Consider the following 23,898-nt stretch of genomic DNA (forward strand, 5'->3'; position numbering starts at 1 on the left):
AAACCGACACACCTTGGGATGAATCCTGTTATTTATGCTTGCTGCACAGACAATATTAGACCAAAAAAAAAAAAAAAAAGCTTCGTATTATTCTTCCACGTATGCTGGCTGTTTACATACCCTGCCAATGCCTTAGCACTGGAGAGCTTTTTGCAATACGCTGGGGAAAAGGGAGGGAGGGGATGAAAAGTGCCAAAGAAAACATGTTTTTAAAAGCTCGGGTTTTATACAATAGAATGTTTTCTAGCAGATGCCTCTTGTTTTAATATATTAAAATTTTGCAAAGCCCTTTGAGCTATATAACTTTAGTCCACCCACGGTCCTTTTGTTATGAGGTAGAGGATTTTGTGACCCCTGTACATGAGAACCCACCCATGCCTGTAGATGGATGCAGGACCAAGAGGTGCCCAGTTCCCGACCTCTGAGGGCTGATAGCATCCGCAACACCAACCGCTCCACACCAGCACGGAGGGCCCATCAGGCCTGCAGCAGCAGTGTATCCAAGCCAAACCAGGAGAAAGCCTGACATTCTCCAGCCAGGCTAGGAGGAAAGCCATCCCTCATAACATGAATGTGTGCACCTTCCTCTCTGGGACCATCCCTCTCAGGGATGGGATTCTCTCCAACCCAGCTGTCCCTGCATTGCTCCTGACTTCTATTCCAGGACCCAGGGTCCAATTAACTGCAGAGTCCCTTGGTTCCTTTAAACAAGGAAAACAAACAAACAAAACCTGCCTCAGGACTCACAGACACTTATTTCTCCAGATAGGACAGGCCTATGATCAAGCTGCTGTCCGAATGGTGGGAGTGCTCTCTCGGATGCACCTCAGGGAGGGTTAGAACCCCCCGTGGCAGCCTGTCTTGCAGCTTGAGCTTTCTGAAAGTCCCTCACTTCCTGAGGGGTACGCAAATACTGCTCTATTTCACTGTCAGAAATATCCTCGTCTCCAGTGGCCGTGGAGATAGGGGGTGGGGGACAGACCCGCTTTGGGGGCTTCAGCATGCAAGGTGGGAGGAGAAGGGCAGGACTGGCTGGCCGCTTGCCCTCGGGCGGACCTAAGGAACTACTCGCCACCTCCTCTTTTCCCTGCCCTGGCCCCTGGCCCCGTCCCTGCTGCTCCTCCTCCCCAGCGTCCGACTCTGCCGGTCCGTCTCGAAAGGCCTTGCGGACCAACGTGTGGCGGTGCTGCAGGAGGTCGCCGATGTGCTTCACCACAGACCGTTTGTCGAGCCTCAGCACCTGCAGCCAGGCCAGCTGCTCAGCCATCCGCAGCAGCACAGCCAGCAGCTCCTGCAGGCGGGAGGAAGCAGGGCAGGGCAGGTCCACATTTGCCAACTTACAAAACCGGGCAAGGGAGCACGTCAGACGCTCTGAAGGCTGCAGCGACTGCCAAGCCAGGAAGGTAGCAGCAGTGATGACAGGCAAGGGATGCCGCCCGGTCACCAGCCACGTCTCGTCCGCCAGCTCCACCAACTGCAGTGTGCGCGACAGCATCTTCTCTTTGTCTTCCACATATTTGGCTGGCACGGATGGGGAAGCTTGGAACAGTCTGAAGCTGAAAGAACCAAAATGAGAGTCTGGGCTCCGTGCCTATGGGGGAGGGGGCTGCTCTGCCAAAGTGAGGAAAAGCAGTCTCCTAATGACGGGCAAGCTAGTCTCCCTCCTTGGAACACTCAAGCCTGCTGGGTAGCGAGTTTCTACAGGTGCTGAGAGAAGACAGGTGGAGTGTTCTACTTGTGCAGTGAAGGGCAGGAGAACCCACAAGGAAGCACACGTTTGTCAGCACCCCCGTCAGCCATTATTCTGAGCGCTTTCCAAATGTTCTCCTTTCATCTCCTCTACACCCCATTATATGCATTTATAGTTTAAAAAAAAAAAAAAAAGGCCCATAGTCATCCAGCTAGAAAGTATCTGAGCAAACGAAAACCAACACCACTTGACACTGACAGCCTTTGCTTTCTACGGTATTTTTCAGAAAAAAAGAAAAGAACACAGCTACTTAGGAGAAAAAAAAAAAAAAAGGCCCAAGCTTCTGCCTCCAGCCCCATCACTAACATCCTCTCACCTGCATTCACAGATGATCCTGCTGAGGCAGGGCTGTTACACACAGCCAAGCGGGCCACGCCAACATGAGAGCTGCAACTCAGCAGCCCCGTACCAAGGCTAACGCCTACTTTGCCTACAACATTAGGCTGCAGTAAGGCCAAAGGGATTTGGAAATGGCAGCAGTTTAGAACTGTAAAATGGAATTAACCTTATTAGTCCTAGACACAAGGGAGGGAGAATAGATTTTTTCTCCCAAATCCCTTTCGAGGGGCTTTGGTGAAAAAGAGCCAGCCACAGGTCAAAGGACGCAGGCCTAAGGAGCCAGCCCATCCCAGGGTTTCCCAGCGGGCGGGTACCTGCTGCAGTAAGTCTTCACCAGGTCTGCTAAGCACAGAGATGGCACATCCAGCCCCAGGAGCTTCACTATCTGCATGTAGGTGCCAGAAAACACATCCAGATCTGCATACAACAGGGTGCAGATGGTTCCCATGGTGAGGGGCCAGTTATGCTGCCGGCAGGTGATTAAGACACAGCACCCAACTAACACCTCCTTCTTCTGCAGCCTGGCAGCACGGATTCCAGAGTGCCGGTAGGCCTGCTGGTAGTAGGCAACTGCTGTGTCCTCAAATGTCGATGGCAACTGCAGGACTCGGCAGAGGTCTCTCACTCGGCGGAGACCTAAGAAAGCCCACCACAGGAGTTAAGAGGGGTCGAAGGCGCTACTGTGCAGCTCCTAGCAATTTTTGCTAAACTTGCCTCCAATACCAGATGCATGAATAATGCACCTTTCTACGGTGACAAGAGTGACATTTGGTGAGGTCATTCTAAAGACAAATCTGTGGAGAGAGTCAAGTTTAACCCACCATTCTTTGGAGGCTGGCTTGATTCAGAGCCAAGCCAAAGTATGATCTGGGATGCGTGGCTCTACCTCTGACACAACCCCAACAAACCCAAACTGTATACTGAATTAGAACTTATACTCTCTTAGAACCACCTCCATTCTTTATTTCTATTTACCATTCTCTTCTACTCTACCTTACACAATAATGCTGAAAACAGGAAAAGCAAGAGGATGGGCTGGACCATCAGGAGAATTTTCTTTAAGGTCACCATATCACAAAAGGTTGATTCTCACCTCGTTGCTGGCTGCGACTAACTTGTTCGTTTTCCCCTGTGCTTCGGGAATAGGTTACTTCTGCAAGATAATGGACAAGAAATAGCTTGTTTAGCTTTTATTCACCAGACCCCTGGCCTCCCACCATACAAAACCAGAGAGAAATCATATCATTAGGCTCTGCTCCCTGTCTCACAGAAGGTACCCATTTTTGCACATTAAAAGTCTATCCAGTCTTCTATGTCCACAAGTAGTATCAAATACAGAGATTGAGGAAGGTCAGGAGCGCACTAAAGTGGCTTTGAGTATTCCAAATTTTCAGCCCTCCCTCCTGCATATCCAATCCAGGCAATTTTCCTGACTTGATTTTGAGGGCTGCACTGGCCAGGGACTCAGAAAGCAAAGAAAAAAAGGATATTTTTGCCAATTAGTACTAAAGACTACTTCGGGGGTAATAATTTGTCCGTATTTGTAAAGAATTGACCCACAATCCTTCCATCACACCCAGACTAGGTAAATTGAGTGGAACTTTGTTTCTCTTTGTTTCACTTGGTCAACGTTTATTATTCTCTCTACACACACACACACACGTTTATTATTCTCTCTCTACACACACACACGTTTATTATTCTCTCTCTCTACACACACACACACACACACACACACACACACACACACACACACACACACACACACACACACCTGGATGCCAGATACCGCACTAGGTGCTAGAAAAACACAGATGAAGGGCAGTCCCTGAGCTCCTGCAGCTCACTCGCTCGCTTTCTCCAGTAGTTTAGCGTACACGTGACGAGAGAGCGCGAGAGGAATCAGAGGACTCTGATATCAATCCCTCACCACCCCAGGCTATACGCACGGCCCTGGAAAGGTCGGCACAGATACCTCGGAGGTTGCCTTCGTCGCTGAAGGTGGTAGTAAGGACCCCCTCGGTGACCACGCAGCCACAGTCTGAGCACACCAGCTGGCTCTGCGAATAGTGCGAGTCTTCCACGAGCTCGGTGGACCCGCAGTCGGGGCAGTGGCCGCCGCCCGGCATCTCACAACCCAGGGCCGCGTAAGCTTTCAGGTCTGTACTCCCACGTCGGCGACAGCAATAGTGAAGCAGGAACTAGGAGGGGAGCCTTCTAAGCGCTGCACCTTTCTCTTCCGGCCAGAGCAATCGCGGTATACGTAGGTAGTTCTGTCTGCCGACCACGCGTCACTTCCGGTCCGTTTCTCTGCGGGCTCGGGTAGAAAGGTGAGCTAGGAAAGAAGGTTCCTAGTGCGGACCCCGTCTTCGCCTCCCCTGGTATCTGCGGTCAGTTTGACTGGGGGTTGAATTTGGGTGAAGTATCTACCTACATGGACACACTTAACACACAAGAAATTGTTGCCGTTCCCACAACTCTCTTTTCTGAAACTCTAGGAGAGTCGTAGATTCTCCGTTTCTCTTTGGTAACAAATGTTGATTTTGGCCATAGTAGTTTGCCTAAAAGGAAGAATATTGTAGTGAGAGAGCAGGAAATTGTGTTCCACTCTCCAGAGCGGCTTTTCCCAGGCAAGTTGTTTCCTCTCTTTGCAGTCTGTTTTTCTAGAATGAGGGAGTTGAATGAAAATCCAGAGGGGCGAACACAAATGCTTTCAGAGGCTAGGCAAGGAATGTCTAAGGAGTTGGGAGTGAAAGAATATGGGGGTGGTGAGGCTTTGGGCAAACTGGAGGCTTCAAGCAGATTTAGGTGTTTTTAAAAGCTGAGCTTTAAGATACTCCAAGATTCTGAGTCCAAAGTTCCTAACTTGGTACAGTATAGATCAAAGAATCTTGAGCAAAATTGTGCCTCTAGTTACACTATCATAGAAACCAAGCTTACACATTTAAATTCTGTTATGTTTGAATATAAATTAAAAGGCACCAAAGAGAGTATTTTCTAAGTAAATCCTAATTGCACTCATGAAGAATCAGCTATGTCTGAAAAACAAGAACATTGAGTTAAATGACAAGTGCCACCAGAAGCCTGTCCCTTATGACTCCAAGAAAGCAGATGGGAGTCCGCACAGCGAGTGCCTAAATTGTATGTGGAGAATTTGTTTCTCGGGCTGACAGTAAAGAATTTCAGGTAGGCCCCTGGCATTAGCAGATTTTAGGAACTGTTGTGGGCTCAATTTCAACCTTACATTGGGGGTTGAGGATGGAAAGGTAAGATGAGCACTTTCCACTGAGAACAGAAAATGACTGGACAGCTCTATGCAGAATGAATTGAGGAATAAGGATGTTTTGTCAGGCCTTAACAAAATGGGATACTCCCTTGAGGAATAAGATACAGGTTACAGCTGCCTTCCTTAGAAGACTAATAAATTATGCATTCTAGAGAATTTTCAAAATAAAAAATGGAGCTTATTAGTCTAAAGAGACAGGTGACATAATGACCATGTACCCAGAGAGTCCTCAGAGGATTTGGGCCTCAAAAAGAAGGGGATCTGATCGGACAGGGCTGTAGGTTCTTTTGAAAGACCTATGATCAGTGGTCAGGTACACAGGATTCCCTGTATGCCTAAGGAGACAGTGAGTTCCCTCGACCACAGTGGGGAACAAGGGCATTTCTGACACAAAGATTGCATTTTATCTACAATCCAAGCGTCAGCTTTCTCTGCTTCAGATGTCACTTACCTTTAGTATAAATTGGGAAAGAGGTGCTGTTCCTTACAAGAATTGTCCATTCAACAGAAGCCCCCCTGGCTCACAAGTTCCTTCCCTCTGCCCATGGCTATTCCCTAAACCTCCCCTGCTTTGCTACAGGCACAACAGAATTTCCTGCACCTTGGACCTCAGTGGGCTGGCAGGATGCCTTTCCACTGACCAGCTGTTAGTTGGCCTGTGAACACAAAGCAGCCAGATTTCCATTTTCTCATTTTCCACACCAGCATCACGAGACTGTTAATGTACCTTCCTGAAGGGTTGAGGAACTTAAGGTATTGTAATAGAAATGAAAAATATATTTGTAAAATGGGAAATTTCATAAGACTCTCCTCACAGTTCAAGAGGAATGCATTAAAAAAAAGAAGCAAACCAAACCAAAATACCTTCAAAAGTTGTCAGCCCCTTCTTTTCCAGTTTCTTTCCTTACTATCCAGACCTAAAGACACCACTCCATCCCCAAGAGATTGCTTTCTCACAACATAGAACCTCTTCTCCTTTCTAGAGAAGTCCCACCTACTACCACAGGACTTGATCATGCTGGAACATTCACTCCCTCCCCCCAACCAAGGGATGCAGTAATCCCCAACCGTCCACACCCTTACGTTTGAATTACTCACTCTAGCCCCACACCACAAGGGGGATCAGCACAATAGCTTTGGGTGGGCACTGGTATTCCAAGTCCCCTTTCTTCTAGACTTGCCCACTAGAGTAAGATATGTGATAAGGATTTACTTCTGGCTATCCAGCAGATAAATATTGAGACACACTTGCATGCTTACTTATGCACACACACACTTGTCAGAGACATCCATTAGTTTTAGACAATACCATCGACATTCTGATTGGAGTGGAGAAATATGTCTCCAAAAGCAACACAACTGCATTGGGAATGCTTCTTCATATTATCATACAGAACAGCATCGGACTCCTCTCATCCCCAATTTTGTGCAGATCTTGACCCTAACTGCATTAAAAAAAAAAAAAGTGGGATTTTATTAGAATCCCCTACCCATGATAGAAGTCTCAAAATTCTGCTTTCCCCAACATTACTCATCATAAAGTGGAAGAGCGATTTTGTGATCCTCCAACCAGCATCTCTAAGGGGTAGAGAGGAGTGATTCTGTTTTCCAGTCACAGGTGTGTGATACCGTAAGAGAGCCTGGCCCTCAGATGTAAACAGGCTGGGAGGTAGGCGGGACCCAGGCCAGAAGGTGGCGCACTCTATTAAGACTTGTAAGTCGAGGGGACCCTGGTTGGCTCAGTCACCTGGCTGGCTCAGTCCATCGAGTATATGATTCTGGATCTTGGGGTCGTGAGTTGGGGCCCCACGTTGGGGAGGTAAATTGTACTTAAATTTTTTTAAAAAATGAAAAAAAAAAAAGACTTGTAAGTCTGGGGTTCTCTACTTTCTTAGGAAGAAAGTGATTTATTTAGGAAATGGATTTGCCTTCCCCTGGAAATCAGGACAGACACAACATCCTTGGTGCCTTTCCTGCCACTACAGACTCTTCTAAGAATTACCATCATTCAGTGATAGTGATGATCTGTTTACCAGATGCTCCTCAAGTCCCTCTCCACCACGCCACCCTCCAGCTTGTGAAGCTGGAATCATGTTTCTCGTCTCTGTATCACCAGTGCCCACATGGTGCCTGGCACATAGGCTTTTGGAATGCTGAGTGCCCAGAGTGTGGGGGATTTGTGTAGAAAGCTCCTGGGGAGGGGAGGCTGTTGAAAAGGCTGCCCCAGCCACGTCCAGATGTGAAATACTGACCTTAAGCCACAGTTCTTTCCAGAGAGGTAGAGGAAGAAGGGTTTTCTGATGGACAAGGAAGGCACTGACGGTGTGGGATGGAAGGAAGCTCTCACCAGTCCTCCCTCCGAGGAGGGATGTGTGTATTCTAGTTAGTTGTTTGCCTGTCTGGCTCTCCCTCTGCTTGCAAGTCTTTGTGGAATGATGTGGCTCTCTCGGCCCTGTGTCCAGGGAGCCCCTCCTACGGTGAGGATCGGCACTCAGCAAAGAGCCTGTCAACTCCTGTGACTACCCGTCCCCACGCTGGGCCTGTCAGGAGCAACAGATAGACTAAATTTCTCAGAGGCAAGATGATTCTAATTTAAAATAAGTAACCGGGGAGAGTTAGGCTGCCTCCAGTCCTTAATCTGGCCTCACCCCTGGGCTCCTCCCAGCTCAGCTGACTGAAACGTTGTCACTCTAAGCCAGTTTCACTCTGAGCTCAGGACACTCTCTCCTTGTCACACTAAGCCAGGCTGCGACTCAGGCCGTGCAGTCTTTCTGACTGGATTTCCTTCCCATCACCTCAGCTCTTTGGTGGATACTCCTTCTTCTCTACCACTCTTGGTGACACTGCCATGGTATATAGACCTAAATCCTGGTGCCAGCTAACTTCCCTTGCTCATATCTGCTTTCCTCTTTTGCGTTGTTTATTCCATCCCCACTACCCACTTTGCCTTTCCCCGGACGGAGGATTAATGTGTTCAGTTTCTTGAACTCCTAGGAACAAAGGCATCTGAAAACTCTAAGAAGGTGGTCACAGGCCACCACTGGCTGCCCAGACTGAGAGCATGAATACTAGTCAGCTTACTTACCTGGAACTTCCTTCCTCAGGGCGGCTGTGGCTTCGCTGGCCTCATCTTGAGGGGAAACTGAGTCACACCTGCCTGCTCCAATCCTCTAGGATTCCAAGAGAATCAGAACATTATCTCTCTGACCCCCAAAGTGATCCTAGACTAGCGGTGAGCAAACTCTTTCTGTAAAGGGCCAGACAGCAAATATTTAGGTTTGGCAGATGGTAAGGTCTCTGTTACAACTACTCGGGTCTGCTTTTATAATGTGGGAACAGCCGTAGACCATGACATAAACGAATGGGCATGGCTGTATTCCAATAAAACTTGGTGGGAACTGACATTGGAATTTCAAGTCATTTTCATGTGTCATGAAATATTGGTTTTTTTTTGTTAAAAAATTCCAGTATTCAGTGTGGTGGTGTTGACAGGTGGTCATCATTCCGTACATTAGATCCCCAGACGCATTCATTTGACGTTAAAAAAAAAAAGTAAAAATCATTCTTGCCTCGAGGGCCATGCAAAACTAGGAAGCAGGCTGTACTTGCTGACCTCTGTTCTCCATCTCCAGGTCAGACAGATGAGTTCAAATCCATTCTGAAGTACTTACTGTGTGACCCTAGGGGAACTAAAGTTCTGATGCCCAAGACTCAGTTTCCTCATCTGCATAATGGACATACTGTCTACCTTGATGAGATTTAGAAATAGGATATGTCAGTGCTTAGGGAACAGTAATAATGCAGAAAACGAGCCTTCCTTTTGCAGTCAGGCTCCACCTGAAGTGCGCTTGCTAGGCAAAGACAGGAGCAGCTTTCTCTCACCTCTGTGAGGGCTTATCAGAGGCACCAGGGTGACTATTTCCAGGGCGCCGAGACAGGTTTCTGCAGAAGAGTCAAGAGGCTGAGCACACTCCCGCAGGAGTGTTTGGGGCTTTGGAGTATGCTGGCCCCACAGAGCTGAAGGAAGCCTGTTTTGAATGCGAAGTAAAAGCTCCTGCTTGCCAGGAGGGCGAGACGGCAGAGTCCCCAAGGTGACTCCTGAAGAGAAGCCGAGGGAACAGGGTCCATCTGCTTAGAGACTGGGTTCCGGGGCTGAGGGAGCCTGTGATGTTTGGGCCACAGCTGAAGAGTCCTACCCATGCCCTGTTAGTGGCTGTTTTCCCTGGCGGGGGGGGGTGGGGGGGGGGGGGGGGGGGGGGTGGGAAATAACCGGGGTGGGTGCTGCCACCCCCGGGGGCTTTTGGGGGGGGGCCGGGGGGGGGGGGGGGGAGGGGGTAGTTGGCTGGGGCACCTTCTCCCCCGGAATCACTCTCTGTCCTTGCTGCAGAAGAGTATCCAAAGGCGTGCGGAAATGTTCAAAGCTATCCGTACTGTACCGCGTACTTCGTGTTCCCATCTTCATTTTATTTTCTTTTTAAAGGTTTTATTTATTTGACAGAAACACAGCTAGAGAGGGAACACAAGCAGGGGGAGTGGGAGAGGGAGAAGCAGGCTTCCCGCTGAGCAGGGAGCCCGATGTGGGGTCGATCCCAGGACGCTGGGATCATGACCTGAGCTGAAGGCAGACGCTTCACGACTGAGCCACCCAGGTGCCCCCCCCATCTTCATTTTAAAGTGTATCTAAACACATAAGCTCCCCCATCCCACCCCGGGGGGCTTCATAGGCACTGCCTGCCTCTGTCTCTCTAGTGTGACTTTTATCACTGAGCAAGAAAAAGTGTCTCCTCCCTTTCAAGAGGTTGGGGTCCTTGGAGCATGGACTATGGGTGGGAGGCAGGCAGACCTCGAATCTCATCAGGAAAGGCTCCGAGTCCTGGGAGAGCTGAGCTCAGGAGAAGATTCTCGGTGCTTCCCTAATACCCTCTACTCAGAAATGAATAAACAGGGTTGACTGAACCAGGGATTTGGCTCCCAGGTCTGGGGCAGTCTGAAGCCAATCAATTTAAATCATGTCCCCATAGTGAAACTTTTACTCTCTAGGAAATCGGGGGTGGGGGGTGGGGATCAAGGAAGGGACCTCATTCACATGCTTAGCCAAAAGTGCCCGGTGCCAAGGAAGAGGTAGCAGCTCTTCGCAGTGGGGGCAGAGAATTCAAATGATGTTCTTCTGGTAAATGCCATGGTCCCTGCAGGCCAAGATGAGGGGCGTGTCATAGGGATCAAAGATGTCCCACCCTCTGCTGGAGAAAGGACACTGGGACCTCTGGGCCCCAGGCAAGGTGACAGCCACAGGAATCTAGATGAGGGAAGCTCATGGGGTGAGAAACACTGGTCACTCCCTAAGAAAGGTTTTCTTTTTTTTTTCTTTTTTTTAAAGATTTCATTTATTTATTTGACAGAGAAAGACACAGAGAGGGAACACAAGCAGGGGGAGAGGGAGAGGGAGAAGCAGGCTTCCTGCTGAGCAGGGAGCCCAATGCGGGGCTCGATCCCAGGACCCTGGGATGACGACCCGAGCCGAAGGCAGATGCTTAATGACTGAGCCACCCAGGCGACCCGAGAGGTTTTCTTTAAGAAGACATTTTTATTGCACCCACATGAAAGTACAGACACAAATCTTTGAAAGGTAGTACCATTTTATTTAGTGTTGTAGAAATTTTAGGTTACTTCTTAAACACAAAACCAAAGAAATTAAAAACTCCCAAACTAACAAGGCAGGAAATTATTTTATAATCCAAAAATGCTGGGCAATCTTTCGTTCGGAGGATGGAAGAAGTCAAGTTAGTAGCTCATATAATATAGATAGAAACCAGAGAGTCAAGGCTGGTATGACTACTAGGAGGCTAAATTCTCCACCTAAAGCAATTAATCTGTCAGCCTTGAGGGATCATTAATTCGTAGTTCTCAAAAAGAAAATAAAAAGATCGACTGGGAAAAGGGACTCAGGGAGGGAAGATCCTGCCTAATTTAACATTAAATTGCCTCTGGCCTTCAGTTGGGTATGTGGCTGAGTGTCCTGGGCCCTCCTCCCTCCCTCTCCGTCCTTTTGAGCTCCCATGGTTAGCAAAGCTGGAAACCACACACACACACACACACACACACACACACACACACACACACACACACCCTATTCATGTGCACACACCTCCCACTCAGGGTCAAGAGCTCTTCCTCATGGCAAAGGGCAGACTTTCTTGTTCCTCCATGACATTTTTTTCAGGAGGCTGACCTCCAGCTGAAGTTCCCTGCAAGGGGTTCAGTGTTTAATCTGATGCTTCCCTGAAGTACTGACCGCTCTTTCTGGAGGCAGCCGGGCAAGGCCAGGAAAAGACCTGCTCCTGCTTCTGCAGAACACAGCTTCCTCCCAGCATCCTTCAGTCAGGTTGGTGTTTCTAGCAGCCAGAGGCAAGTCCCAACTCTCCTCGTGTAGGGGAGCGCGCGCTTTCCAACACGTGCCAGGCACGGGAGCTCCAACACTCCGATTCACCAGCCCCTGCTAATGGCTCAGGGCAGACTGAAGCTTCTCCTAGATAAATCCTCCCCCAAAGTAGAGCCCTCCAGGACAGTCATTACCTCATGCCCTCCAGGTTAGCTACTTTGAGAGATGCAGGAATGCTATAAATTGGATTTTTTTCCCCAGCAGTGGTAGAAGCCAGACACCCTTGAAGTAAATTGTCCTTCATCCTCCAGAGTCCCCAAGTGGCATTTCAGAGCACAGGAATTCACTCTTCTACCCAGACATCCCTCTCAAATACTGACCGAGTTACATACCCGAGGTCCTAGCAGCAGATAATATCTCCAGACCAAGCACCTCTCGTGAACAATGCAGGTCTCCACACCAGCTCTTCTAAGGAGAAATCATTCAGAGCACCTCTGCCCCCAGTGCCCTTGGGTTATCACAGTCAAAATACGTTTTTAAGTAAAAAACCTATTGCGGAACAAATATATATACATGTACGTTTTCAGAGTTGAGGCAAATACATGGTTCTCTTTATAGGTATGTAAATAACTCTCACAGCACTACAAAAATACAAGTCATCTGGGAAGTTTACAGTGGCCCCCACTCCTGTAAGAGTATTAAATAAAACAGCTACAGATAATCAAAAGCTGATTAATCAAGTTATAGTAGTATCACCCTTCAGGTTAAAGTGCTCCGATATAACTAACATTGCAGCAAGTGTGTGATTCTGAAAAGGGGTTCTGCTGCCCACCACCTTGCCTCTTTACCCTCCACAGAACAAGAACATGCAGAGAAGAGACCCCGCCGTCTAATAACTGTTGTTGCCTCAATCCCTGCCCACCGCGCTGGCCTGTGATCTTCTTCCGCCCCAGAGAGAGGTGAAAGTTTGATAAGATTCTGTCACAACCAGGAGGAAAAAAAAAAACAAGCAACACAGAAACATTGTAATTCCAGTATTAGGTTCTGAACAAGGAAACTACCTGAGGAATCCGAACCGGAGCTATTAGTTCAGAAGCGTCCTAGCTTTAAAAAATTGGTGTGTTCTTCTAGGTTTAAAAATACGGCCAACCAAAACTAAGTGTTATCTTCTTGCTCTTCGTAATTTTGTAACAAGGGTTGGTCGGGGGCGGGAATCACCAGGAAGTGTTGCTGAGGAAATCAGGGAGCCAAGCAAAGGCACTAGGGGAACAGGCCACAGGAGTCCTACTGAGATCATCCCATACCTGGTGGAACGGAGTGAGTAAATGCTTGGGCCACCCGATCCCTTCTCAAGCACTGACGAGGCCACTCTAGTCAGCAGGAACCTGGCTACCGGCTACCGTGAGCCTTTGACCAACCCCCGTTAAGTGAGTGCAAAGTGATGAATTCCCTCTTCTACTTCTCATGTCCCCACAGACAGGCCCTATGGACTGATCAGGAGCACCCTGTAAGGCTAAAGAGTAGTGCAGCTGGTACTTAGAAAAGGCAGCTTGTTCCAAATCTACAAGGCACACTCAGAGGCTTTCTTTAACCTCCCCTGCTTTGGTCAAATCAACAAGATCAGGTCCAAGAAGCCCAGAAGGTTTACACGGTATCAAAACAGCACCTGCAGCCAAACGCCACCGTGAGCTACTCAAAAGCCAGGCAAGTATGTGCCCAGTCCTTCTCATTTCACCCCACACTTTACTGACGGGGTGGGGGTGGGAGTGGGAGTATGTAGTTTTAAATGTCAATATCGAAGAAAGAAAATCTCAATGTTAAATACATGAATAACCCTGCGCCATCTGAGTCTCTGGGCCAGGAGCAGATCTTATGACCACGTCTCTGGTCAGAGCATAAAATATTTACAATATAGTTAAAGGCACAGTGGCATTTAAAAATAAAACCCTGGGAATGTACAGTAAAAGATTCATTGTAATAATTAACCTGGCTTCAGTTGGTGGAACTGACTCTTGCCAGATAACAGGCAAGGGAGGCAGCTGGTGACTTTGAGCCTGTATGCTGGTTATCAGGCATACGGAGTCCTTGGCCTCAGGAGCAGGTGGAAACAAACTCACAAAACAGTCTCCGTCTCCTAGGCTGACAATTCACATCTTTCCTGCCTTTTTGCCAACCTGAGCCGGAATACGGAGGATGTTGGGGGTTTCCTCCATGACCCTGACGAGCAGATTGTCAATGTAGTCTTCCAGCTCTCGAACCTGAAACTCTTTCTTGCTTATCGTCTCCTTCTGTTTGAGGACCAACTGGATCAGCTCATCGTGGGTTAGCTGTGCGTAAGCAAAGGCGGGGTCCGAGGGGTTGTATTTCTTTAGAAGGGGAGAGAGGGGGAGAAAAAGTGGTAAAGTCAGCAAAGAAGGCAAATATCGAAAAGAAATCTAAAAGAGGAAAATGTTATTAGCGATCGGAGTCTCCTGGGAATGTGTTTTCAGTTCAGGTAGAAAACCGGTTTATTGACAAAGTTTTCTGTAAAGGATCAGAGAGTAAATAGTTTAGGCTTTGCAGGCCATATATGGCCTGTGTTGTCTGTTCTTCTTTGCTGGTTCGTTTGTTCTTTCTGTCTTATGACTTTTTAAAAATGTAAAAACCATACTTGGCTCATAGGCTACAAACCCCTGGATTAGACTCTGGATTTGAGGTTTTAGGAAATGTAACAATTGGAGGTCTCTGAACACTAGGAGCTGGCACAACGAAATATCAATGCGAAGCTGAGAGCCCCAAGCTAAGGTGGCCCATGAAGAAACCCTAGTGACAGAAGGTGCGGGAGACGATGCTCACCCATCACCACCCCACGTAGCCACTCATCCTGGACTACCTGCTACTTCCTCAGCTACACTCAGAAGGAGTCCACGGGTAGGTTGATGCACTGGCCACTCAGAGACCCCACTTTAAATCACTTCATACTCAAGACATGTGCAGAGTCAGAGCTAAGTGCCACGGTGGCGCATCACCCAGTCAGCAGCTCAGAATCGTGGTGCACCCTCTGGGCACACCGCAGCCAGTGCCAGGGCTGAGCGGCCCCACTCTTGCCAACAGCAGGAGCCCTAAGGAGTTACTCCATCAGCATTTATAATGGGATGACTGGAGTCCAGCTGCAAAGTGACCAGGCCCAAACTGTGAGGAAACACAAGATAAGGCTTGAATGGAAAGTACCAGGTCGTACCAAGTCTCCCGCTGGAGAAGCTAAGTCAAGAGCAGAATCATCATTCACTCTTTTGACAACACGATAGAAGGCGTTGCTCAGTGCAGTGATGTAAGCTGCCTACACGCTAGCCAGACATCAGAGAGAAATCCCATCCATCTTCTCCTGGCTCGGAAGGAAAGCACAGGGCTCGTAGTCCCGGCTTAGAAGCACACACCGACAATTCCATGCACAGAGCAGGTTTTCACCTAACACAGGCTGCACGGTAACAGGCAAGGTGTTGGACTACTTTTTCGAAAAACCACTTCTCCCTTAATCCTTTTGTTGTTTTTGTTTTTTAACTTGTTGAAGGCACACATTCCTCTGGACCTCAATCACCCTATTAGTAATTCTGAAACCATCTTCAACCAAAAAGTTGAGTGTCTGGAAAAGGATTCTGGAGACTGGTTGTACAAGGTGAATGTACTTAACGCTACTGATCTGTACACTTAAAAATGCTTATGATCCTTTATGCACTGTTGCTGGGAATGCAAGCTGGTGCAGCCACTGCGGAAAACAGTATGGAGGTTCCTTAAAAAATTAAAAATAGAATTGATCCGGTAATCCTGCTACTAGGTATTTACCCAAAGAATACAAAAACACTAATTTGAAAAGATACATGCACCCCTATGTTTGTTGCAGCGTTATTTACAAGAGCCAAACTATGGAAGCAGCCCAAGTGTCCCTCCTCTGATGAATGGATAAAGAAGTGGTACACACACACACACACACACACACACACACGGAGTATTACTCAGCCATAAAAAAAGAATGACATCTTGCCATTTGCAACAACGTGGACGGACCTAGAGTATAATGCTAAGCAAAACAAGTCAGCCCGAGAAAGACAAATACCATATGATTTCACTCATACGTGGAATTTAAGAAACAAACCAAATGAACAAAGAAAAAAAAAGAGACAAACCAAGAAACAGACTCTTAAACTGTAGAGAACAAACTGATGGTTACCACGGGGCGGGGGAATGGGTGAAATAGATGATGGGGATGAAGAACACACTTACGATGAGCAGAGTAATATATAAAATTGTTGAATCACTAAACTGTACACCTGAAACTAATATAACACTATTGTGCTTGATTGAAATTTTTTTTTTAATTTTTAAATGCTTAAGAGGGTAAAAGTTTTATGTTATGTTTATTTTACCACAATTTTTAAAAAAGGAGTTGTCCTGATGTCCTCAAGTGTTTTTAGATTATGGCTCTGTCATACAGGGATTTTATTTATTGAAAAATGTGGGTCATATAAGATACGGTGCAAGATGGTTTTTGAGATAAAAAGATGAAGAAGCTGTCACCTGGAGGCAGGAGCAGCAGGTGCTCCTGGAGAGTAGAGACCAGGTCCTTAGAGGCCTCACACACTAGGCTCAGAGAGCTGGAAACCAAGAGCCCTCTGCTACACAGGAAGTCGAGACAAACTGCAGAGATGGGGTGTGACAGCTCAACTAGACTTTGAAGACGAATTAAAATTCATTTTCCCCAGGGGCGCCTGGGTGGCTCAGTCAGTGAGGCATCTGCCTTGGGCTCTGGTCATGATCCCGGGGTCCTGGGATCAAGCCCTGCGACAGGCTCCCTGCTCAGCGGGGAGTCTGCTTCTCCCTCTCCCTCTGCGCTCTCTTGCTCTCTCTCAAGTAAATAAATAAAATCTTTTCTAAAAAATTAATTTTCCCCCAAAATAACAGAATTCTGTTTTCACTATAAAGGGGATATTTCCTCATAAGGGAAAATCTCAAATACAGAAGAAGGAAAAAACTATTACCTGGAACTCCAACTTATACATAACATTTGGGTCTCTTATTTCTTCCTTAGTTTCTTTATGGTAAGTTTTATAACTTTAAGCATCATGCAGAATATGGTTTTCAAGCATTTTAAAATTACTTTATGAGCATTTTCCCATCACTAAATTTTAGCAAAAATCATTTTTTTAAAAGATTTTACTTATTTATTTGACAGAGAGAGAGAACACAAGCAGGGGGAGCGGGAGAGGGAGAAGCAGGCTCCCCACCAAGCAGGGAGCCTGACTCGGGGCTCAATCCCAGGACCCTGGGATCACAACCAGAGCTAAAGGTCTGCAGACACTTAACGGACTGAGCAACCCAGGCGCCCCCACCTTTTTTTTTTTTTTTAGCAAAAATCATTTTTTTTTTAAAGATTTTATTTATTTATTTGACAGAGAGAGAGATAGGGAGAGCAGGAACACAAGCAGGGGGAGTGGGAGAGGGAGAAGCAGGCTTCCCGCGGAGCAGGGAGCCCGATGCAGGGCTCTATCCCAGGACCCTGGGATCATGACCTGAGCTGAAGGCAGACGCTTAACGACTGAGCCACCCAGGCGCCCCAGCAAAAATCATTTTCAATGGATGCTTAAAACTTCATTATATTTTACCTGTCTCCTTTGCTATTTAGATTTTTTCAGTTTTCAAATTATATATAACATTTTTATTAAAATGCATGAGCATAAATCTTTGATCACGTCTCTAAAATATTTCCTTATGATAAATGCATAGGGTTGAAAAGGCATGTGCGCTTCATACCTTACAAACTATGAAACAGCTATTCAATTTGGATTTCATAATCCAAAGGGGGGAAAGAATGTAAGACTTTGAAATCATTAGGTAATCCTAGATACGTGATGATTTAAAAAATTATAAAATGATCCAGCATCACAGAAAGTGAGCAACAGCCATGGCAAGGAAGAGGTACAAAGAAAATAACCATTAATTCAAGAAAAAACACTGCCCATTGTCACATATTTCCTTCCAGGATTTTCACCTTGGATGTTCCCACCGTAGTTGTAATAATAATGACGTATATTCAAATTTGTGTCTAACTTTTTCCATATTAACAGAACAGATGATTTTTGGATCTAATTGGCTGTATTATTTTTAAATGGAAGTGTTAAAGCCACCTGGGTAAATAATACACTCATCTATAAGGGACAGAGGCCCTAAAACAGCAACCCCCAAAAAAACCCATTATGGTAATGACTCAGCTAGCTTTTCATAACTTTAGTTATGCAATTTCTTTCCCTAACCTCGCTGGTACTTTGCAACATTCCAAAGAGTAGTTACTTTTGTAAATATTATTTATGGCTTAGTACAAAGCATCTGTTATATGGGGGGCCAAGAGGAGTCTCTAGGAAACTTTCCGTATTTGCTCAGAATATTTACTAGGTATGGTCCAGGACCAAGCGCTTTGTTGCAGGCAGCCCGAGGGACAGCTGCCGGGCTTACAAATCATGAGCAAAATAAGCAGCAGTTGCCTTTGTTTTAAGGCAAGTTATTCTCTCAGTCAGGGCCAGGAGATAAGCCCCTGATTAAATGAGCTTTGAAGAATAAATAAAATGGGAGCCAAGGGTCTTGCTCACTTCCCGAGAGCTAGGTGTTTGTTTCTCTTTGGAGCCCAGCTGCATTCCACAGTACAAGAGGGGATGGGAGGCTGCTCCATGACCCTAGTTTTCAATACTGTCCCTTTTATGCTGTTCTTTTTCCTGGTTTCCTGGTAAATATCATTAACTCCAGGAAGGTAAGTGCTGCCTCTTCATACCCTCAGAGGCCCGCCAAGCTGAGCTGGGCGAGTTATGGGGCATTTTTAGGCTAGGGCTAAAACATAGCAGGTATGTCTGAGAATGATGCTCACTTACCACTGGCCCCGACAGCATGCAGTACAACGGAAGAGAAGGCAAGGCAGCTAGAAGATGCTAGCTTGTTCGCAATGACCATCTGTTACCACTATTCAGCCTCCTTCCCTGAACCTCAGACCTCCAGCTTTCAGTAAACCCTTCACCCAGCTCCTGGCGGCAGAGATGCAATGGAACCCAGTGGTGACAACTAACTGGCACTTTAAAAACGCTTACAGGGGGCGCCTGGGTGGCTCAGATGGTTAAGCGTCTGCCTTCGGCTCAGGTCATGATCCCAGGGTCCTGGGATCGAGTCCTGCATCAGGCTCCCTGCTCAGCTGAGAGCCTGCTTCTCCCTCTCCTCCCTGCTCATGCTGTCTCTCCCTATCTCTCTCTCTCTCTCTCACAAATAAATAAAATCTTAAAAAAATATAAAAATGCTTACAGGAGTAAAGGAGATACGAGCAAGAAATTTTTATTCTAAAATCGCGAAGACTACTTGATGTTTTACAGTGCATAGGACTGTAAAATTCTCATTAAATGAAGCGTTTAGATGCCTTGGACTAAAATAGAAATAAAGTTTATTTCTACTGACAGTGGTCCTCAGTAGTCAGTTAGGAAATTCCTCTCCACATATTTGAAACGCAACACAGCCTTGCCAACCAGTTCCTCCATAAATCATTCTCCTCCAGCCCAAGTGATTATGAGTCAAAGACCAGAGGTTTGCAACAAGGTGGTGTTCCATAGCCTCCTGATTTTAGAACCAGAAAGGGCAGGATGGAGACGCTCCAAAGCAGAGATCATCTGGGGGGTTGGTTTGGTTTGGCTGGTGGGCAGGAGTTGTTTTTTTTCAAGTTAGCCCAAGCTTTTGAAAGAGAAGAGATCCTCTAATCAAACGATATTCTTCTGGGAAATTTAGCTTAAGAAGGGTAAAAGTTCGGGTGCCTGGGTGGCTCAGTTGGTTAAGCGACTGCCTTCGGCTCAGGTCACGATCCTGGAGTCCCGGGATCGAGTCCCGCATCGGGCTCCCTGCTCTGCAGGGAGTCTGCTTCTCCCTCTGACCCTCTCCCCTCTCATGCTCTCTCTCTCTCTCATTCTCTCTCTCAAATAAATAAATAAAATCTTAAAAAAGGGGAATGGTTAAGCAAATATTGGTACAACCATTTCAAAGACTATTTAAGGAGCAACATGCAAAAATGCTTATGATCTACTGAATGAAAAAGAGAATCGGACAGTGTTTCTACACGGGCGATGGAACTGGAAAATCACCATTTCGCCACTGCCATATTCACCAATGGATCTGAAAGCCTGAGAACAACAGGATGTTTACATAGTCTGAAATTAACTCCCCACGAATTTCATATTGATTGTAAAAGGGGAAAATAGCAACTTTACACTAGAGAGCCTCCTGGACACCACCTAAAGTCAGTCATCAGAGTTAACATGCCCACTACCACGACAAGCGGATGTAATGTGCCTCCTTCTACGAACCACCGAGGACTCATGATTTGCACGGTTAATTCCTGCCAGGAATGCGCGACCTCAACCAAACCATGAGAAGATAGCAGACAAATCCAAACAGAGGAAAATTCTACAAAACAACTGATCTAAAGTCTTAGAGAATGTCAAGGTTCTTCAAGAAGGCCGGGGAACTGTTCCAGGATAAAGGAGTCTAGGGAGACACGGCAACAAAACAGCAAGAGATCCTGGACTGGATCCTGGACTGGAAAGAAAAACAGGAAAACTAGGGAGCACACTCATGAGACAACGGGTGAAGCTCAAGTATGGGCTACAGATGAGAAAAGGGGATTACATCAACTTTACATGTCTTGACCTTGATTAAATGACCTTATACTTAGGAATTACACACTTAAGTATTTAGTGGTAAATGGGGCATGGGGTAGGCAACTTACCCTCCAATGGTTCAGACAAGGAAAAAAGTCTGTATATACAAAGAGAGAACGGACAGGGAACAGGAGAGAGAGAGGGTGAAAGTGATAAAGCCAATGTGGTAAAATGTCAACAATTAATGAAAGGTTTATAGCAGTCCTTTGTACTATTCTTGCAACTTTTTTTAAGTTTGAAATGATTGCAGAATAAAGTTTCAAAAAAGTATATCTAGGCAATGATGACAACCACAAGAATTTTACATTCTTGCAAAAGATAAGAAAGAACACACGGGGAAATGAAAATATCTGATTGGAACGGACCAGATGGTGGGTGACATTTTCTTCTCACCAAAAAGCAGCACCGGTATCAATCATGTTGCTTGAGACCTAAGCAATTCAACAATAACTAAGTAACTCTCAGGGGAGCAGTAATAATCCCCTGGGAAGCGTAGGGGCTTCCAAAGATTATCTGAAGACCCAGACGTTTGTATGGCCAAGTCACTCCCGGCGTTACCTGCTGCCGAGAAGGTGTATATCATGGTGACTCCAGAAACGGGTTTTTTCATAGATCCCTAACTAGCACGCCTACTTCCTGGAGGAGACATACCTTCATCATGGTCTCATGGATCAAGTTCTCACTGATGATGGTGGCGGTGCCCAAGCTGGAGTTAGCAATCTTGGTGGCTGTTGTGTTCATTGGCTTCACGGGGTGGAGTCTAAAGAGAAGGGGACAGGATCCTTAGACCTTTCAGTAATGACAAAACCGAGAAACCGTCCATCTCGCGGATGGCAGCTGGCCAGACAGACAAGAGGGCAGAGTGGTGACACGTTAGGTTCACACCTCCAGTCCGACACACACCAGCATTCCTGTGGAAATGAGGGCGGCCGGCACGAGGCAGCCGCATGCAGGCCCACCACGCACACTGGATAGCCAGGTGTCCTGATGCTCTCACAAGACCCCTGGTCTCATTGTCAATGTCAGAAGAACATTAAAGACAGCCTCTGATTTGGGGGGCAACTACAGCCTAGGACCCGCACCATGGGAGTCGCTACAGAGCCTTTCGTTCCTCAACAGTAAAGAAAGAGTTCGGAACAAACTCGCCAGCTTCACCTTACAGCAAGCTTTCAGCACTGCTGCGTTCTACCACTCCGTCTCGGCTGCTTTCTGATGCTAGGAAGAGACGGGTCACAGGACATCGCTGCAGTTCGAGAGCCCCAACTCTGACTGGGCAGAACAATTCCTAAACTACCTCGGAAGACTGTCACTATGTTCTCCCTACAAACGCAGGAGTGTCTTGAGGAGGTATTCCCACCATGGGGCGGGGGGAGACCCTTTGAAAATAGGCCCTAACAGCACAATGCATGGGATGTGCCATCGGGATAGCCGTGCAGTTAGAAAGCCAAAACCTCTGCAGGCAGAAGGCAAAGGGTTGGGGGTGGGGGGGCATCGCTCCCGTGGATGAAACGATCTTCCCCGACTCTCACCTGTGCTTGGCTGACCCCGTTCCCGCGCTCGGCTGAGCTGACACTGGATGTGTCTCTGAGGGTGAGACCCAGGCCTGAAGAAGCGGCTTCCTCTTGCTAGAATTTTCCACCTTACCAGCGGAGCCCTCTGCTGTTGCTTTTTTTTGAGATTCTGCTGTACCGGTGGGGTGAGTGTCAGTGTGTGGGTAGCTAGGGGAAGAGTGTGTAACAGGAAAGGTCTCAGAAAAGGAGGGGCTGGATATAGGAGAATCCAGGGCCCTATCAGGAGGCTGGCTTGGCCTCCCATTTCCCATCAGCTTTTCCTTCTCGCCACCGCCAGGACCTGGCAGCCGTTTATCCAAGCGTGAGCCCTTGCCAAGATCTGGTTTGTGAATTCCTGAAGCTGCAGTTGGCCCTGAAGAGGCTGCAGCAGATGCTTTGGGTGCTTTTGACCTGAGGTCATGCGGGCTCTCCACAGGCGCCGCCCACCCGTCTGCCTCGCCCCTCGGCCCCTTTTCCCTCTCAGGACGGGCAGGGCACAGGCTCAAGGAAGAAGGCCCTCCTTCCAGGGCTGCCACCTGGGCTGTCTCTCTGTCGTCTTCAACCTGATCCACTCTCTCATCATCCGATGCCACCTCAGGAATGGAAGGAAGGGTTAAGCCCAGATCAGCCATGACTGGAGAGTTCACACCTGGGGTAGAGTGAAGGCCACTCAGGGGATTGGACGATAAACCTTCGTGATCACTGGCTTTGCTCTGATTTTGAGCCGTAAGTATATCGTCTGGCTCGATCCTCAAGAGAGGAATGTCTTTCCCTGAGCTTGCTTCACTCACGGGCCCTTCTGAGACGCTCTCCTCGCATGAGGGGCAGGGAAGGGGGTCTGCCTCGGAAGCCGGCACACCACACTTCGCGCGGCCGGGTGGGGACATGGCGTCCTTCTCCACGTCCTCTGCGTGGAGAGACCCAGCAGGCTCGCGGTCTGACACGTCTCCAGCAGCGGCTCCTTCATGCGTCAGCTCCTGGGGATCACTTCTGTCTTCTTCCACCAGCCTGGCGGACTTCTCTAGCTCCTCTTGCGTAAAGAGCTGCTCAGAAAATGACACGTGCTTCTTGATTTTCTTTTGGCTCTCGCCCACATTCTCTCTGTGTCTCTGTATCACGGAGCCAAGAGGGGGAGCCGATTCTCCCATCTGAAGAGGGGGCACCGCTTCCTTCATGGCAGAAGTCATACTGTCTTCCTGAAGCCCGTTCTCCCCAAAAGACGCAGACAGACTCTCTGAGTCTGTGTTTGCCCCCATCCGAGGCCTCCCCGCTGGGCTTTCAGTCTGCCCACTTCTGAGTGAAAGGGCAAATGTTACTTCTTGGGTCTCCTGAGATGAAGGGACGTAGTCTTGTTCTGAGGGGGGAAACCCCAGATCTTCCCCCTGGTGCCCCATTTCAGGCTGCTTCAGGAGAGACTTTTCTGAGTCACTACCGATGGTGCTCTCTGGGCCTACCTCACTGATCTTCCTCGTGGGAGAATCTTCCGTCCCTTTACAAGCTGGAGTGGGTAGCTTTTTGGAAAGTGACCCCGAGGCACCAGAAATAGTCTTTGGAACTTGTGTTAAACTCTCCCTTGGCAATTCTGCCTTAAGGAGCAAAGATGGCTCTTCAGGATGGGCCTGGCCCTTGTCTGTGGAAGGCCAGCTCTCAACCGGTGTGGAGGTGGAAATGGGAGGCGCTATGGGAGATGAGAAAGAGAAGACAGAGGGAGATTCAGAGGACGGTGTCTCTGCATCATGTCCCGATTTAGAAGGGACTGGTGTGTGGCCAGAACTGGAAAAAAGAGCAGAGAAGAAGAGAGGAGAGTCAGGGGAAGAAGGAAGCCTGGCTGTGGGTTGAGCCTCTGGAGACACGTCCAGTCTGCAAAAAGGACAAAA

The 23,898-nt window shown here is 47.6% G+C and overlaps 2 protein-coding genes across 3 annotated transcripts in view; both read right to left on the reverse strand.

The window, feature by feature from the left end:
* Positions 1-206: 206 nt before the first annotated feature.
* On the reverse strand, positions 207-4,346 carry BRF2 (BRF2 general transcription factor IIIB subunit). Its single transcript, XM_025886197.2, has 4 exons — positions 4,065-4,346; positions 3,183-3,242; positions 2,404-2,725; positions 207-1,556 (listed from the first exon to the last, which is right to left on the reverse strand). Exons 1-4 carry the CDS (start codon positions 4,216-4,218, stop codon positions 827-829), a joined length of 1,266 nt encoding a protein of 421 aa, XP_025741982.1. The 5' UTR covers positions 4,219-4,346; the 3' UTR covers positions 207-826.
* A 6,647-nt stretch (positions 4,347-10,993) lies between these two features.
* Positions 10,994-23,898, reverse strand: part of RAB11FIP1 (RAB11 family interacting protein 1) — a 31,639-nt gene continuing 18,734 nt past the window's right edge. The window contains exons 4-6 of one of the 2 annotated variants that reach the window (XM_025885905.2): positions 22,001-23,881; positions 21,123-21,231; positions 10,994-14,120 (exon numbers count right to left, since the gene is read on the reverse strand). In XM_025885905.2, the coding sequence (XP_025741690.2) occupies positions 13,902-14,120; positions 21,123-21,231; positions 22,001-23,881 (2,209 nt within the window). In that variant the 3' untranslated portion in view covers positions 10,994-13,901. The remainder of the gene's footprint in view (positions 14,121-21,122; positions 21,232-22,000; positions 23,882-23,898) is intronic. The other variant, XM_025885906.2, reaches the window with a different exon arrangement.

This window comes from Callorhinus ursinus, unplaced genomic scaffold (genome assembly GCF_003265705.2).
Source record: "Callorhinus ursinus isolate GAN/ISIS: 27379988/994484 unplaced genomic scaffold, GSC_fseal_2.0 scaffold17, whole genome shotgun sequence".
Taxonomy (NCBI): domain Eukaryota; kingdom Metazoa; phylum Chordata; class Mammalia; order Carnivora; family Otariidae; genus Callorhinus; species Callorhinus ursinus.

What these genes read in the sequence shown, in the direction of transcription:
- BRF2 (XM_025886197.2), bottom strand. Translation starts at nt 4,218, where the DNA reads ATGCCGGGCGGCGGCCACTGCCCCGACTGCGGGTCCACCGAGCTCGTG. An exon ending in CGACGAAGGCAACCTCCGAG is followed by an intron (nt 3,243 to 4,064) that starts GTATCTGTGCCG and finishes ATTATCTTGCAG; the next exon opens with AAGTAACCTATTCCCGAAGC. An exon ending in TAGTCGCAGCCAGCAACGAG is followed by an intron (nt 2,726 to 3,182) that starts GTGAGAATCAAC and finishes GGGCTTTCTTAG; the next exon opens with GTCTCCGCCGAGTGAGAGAC.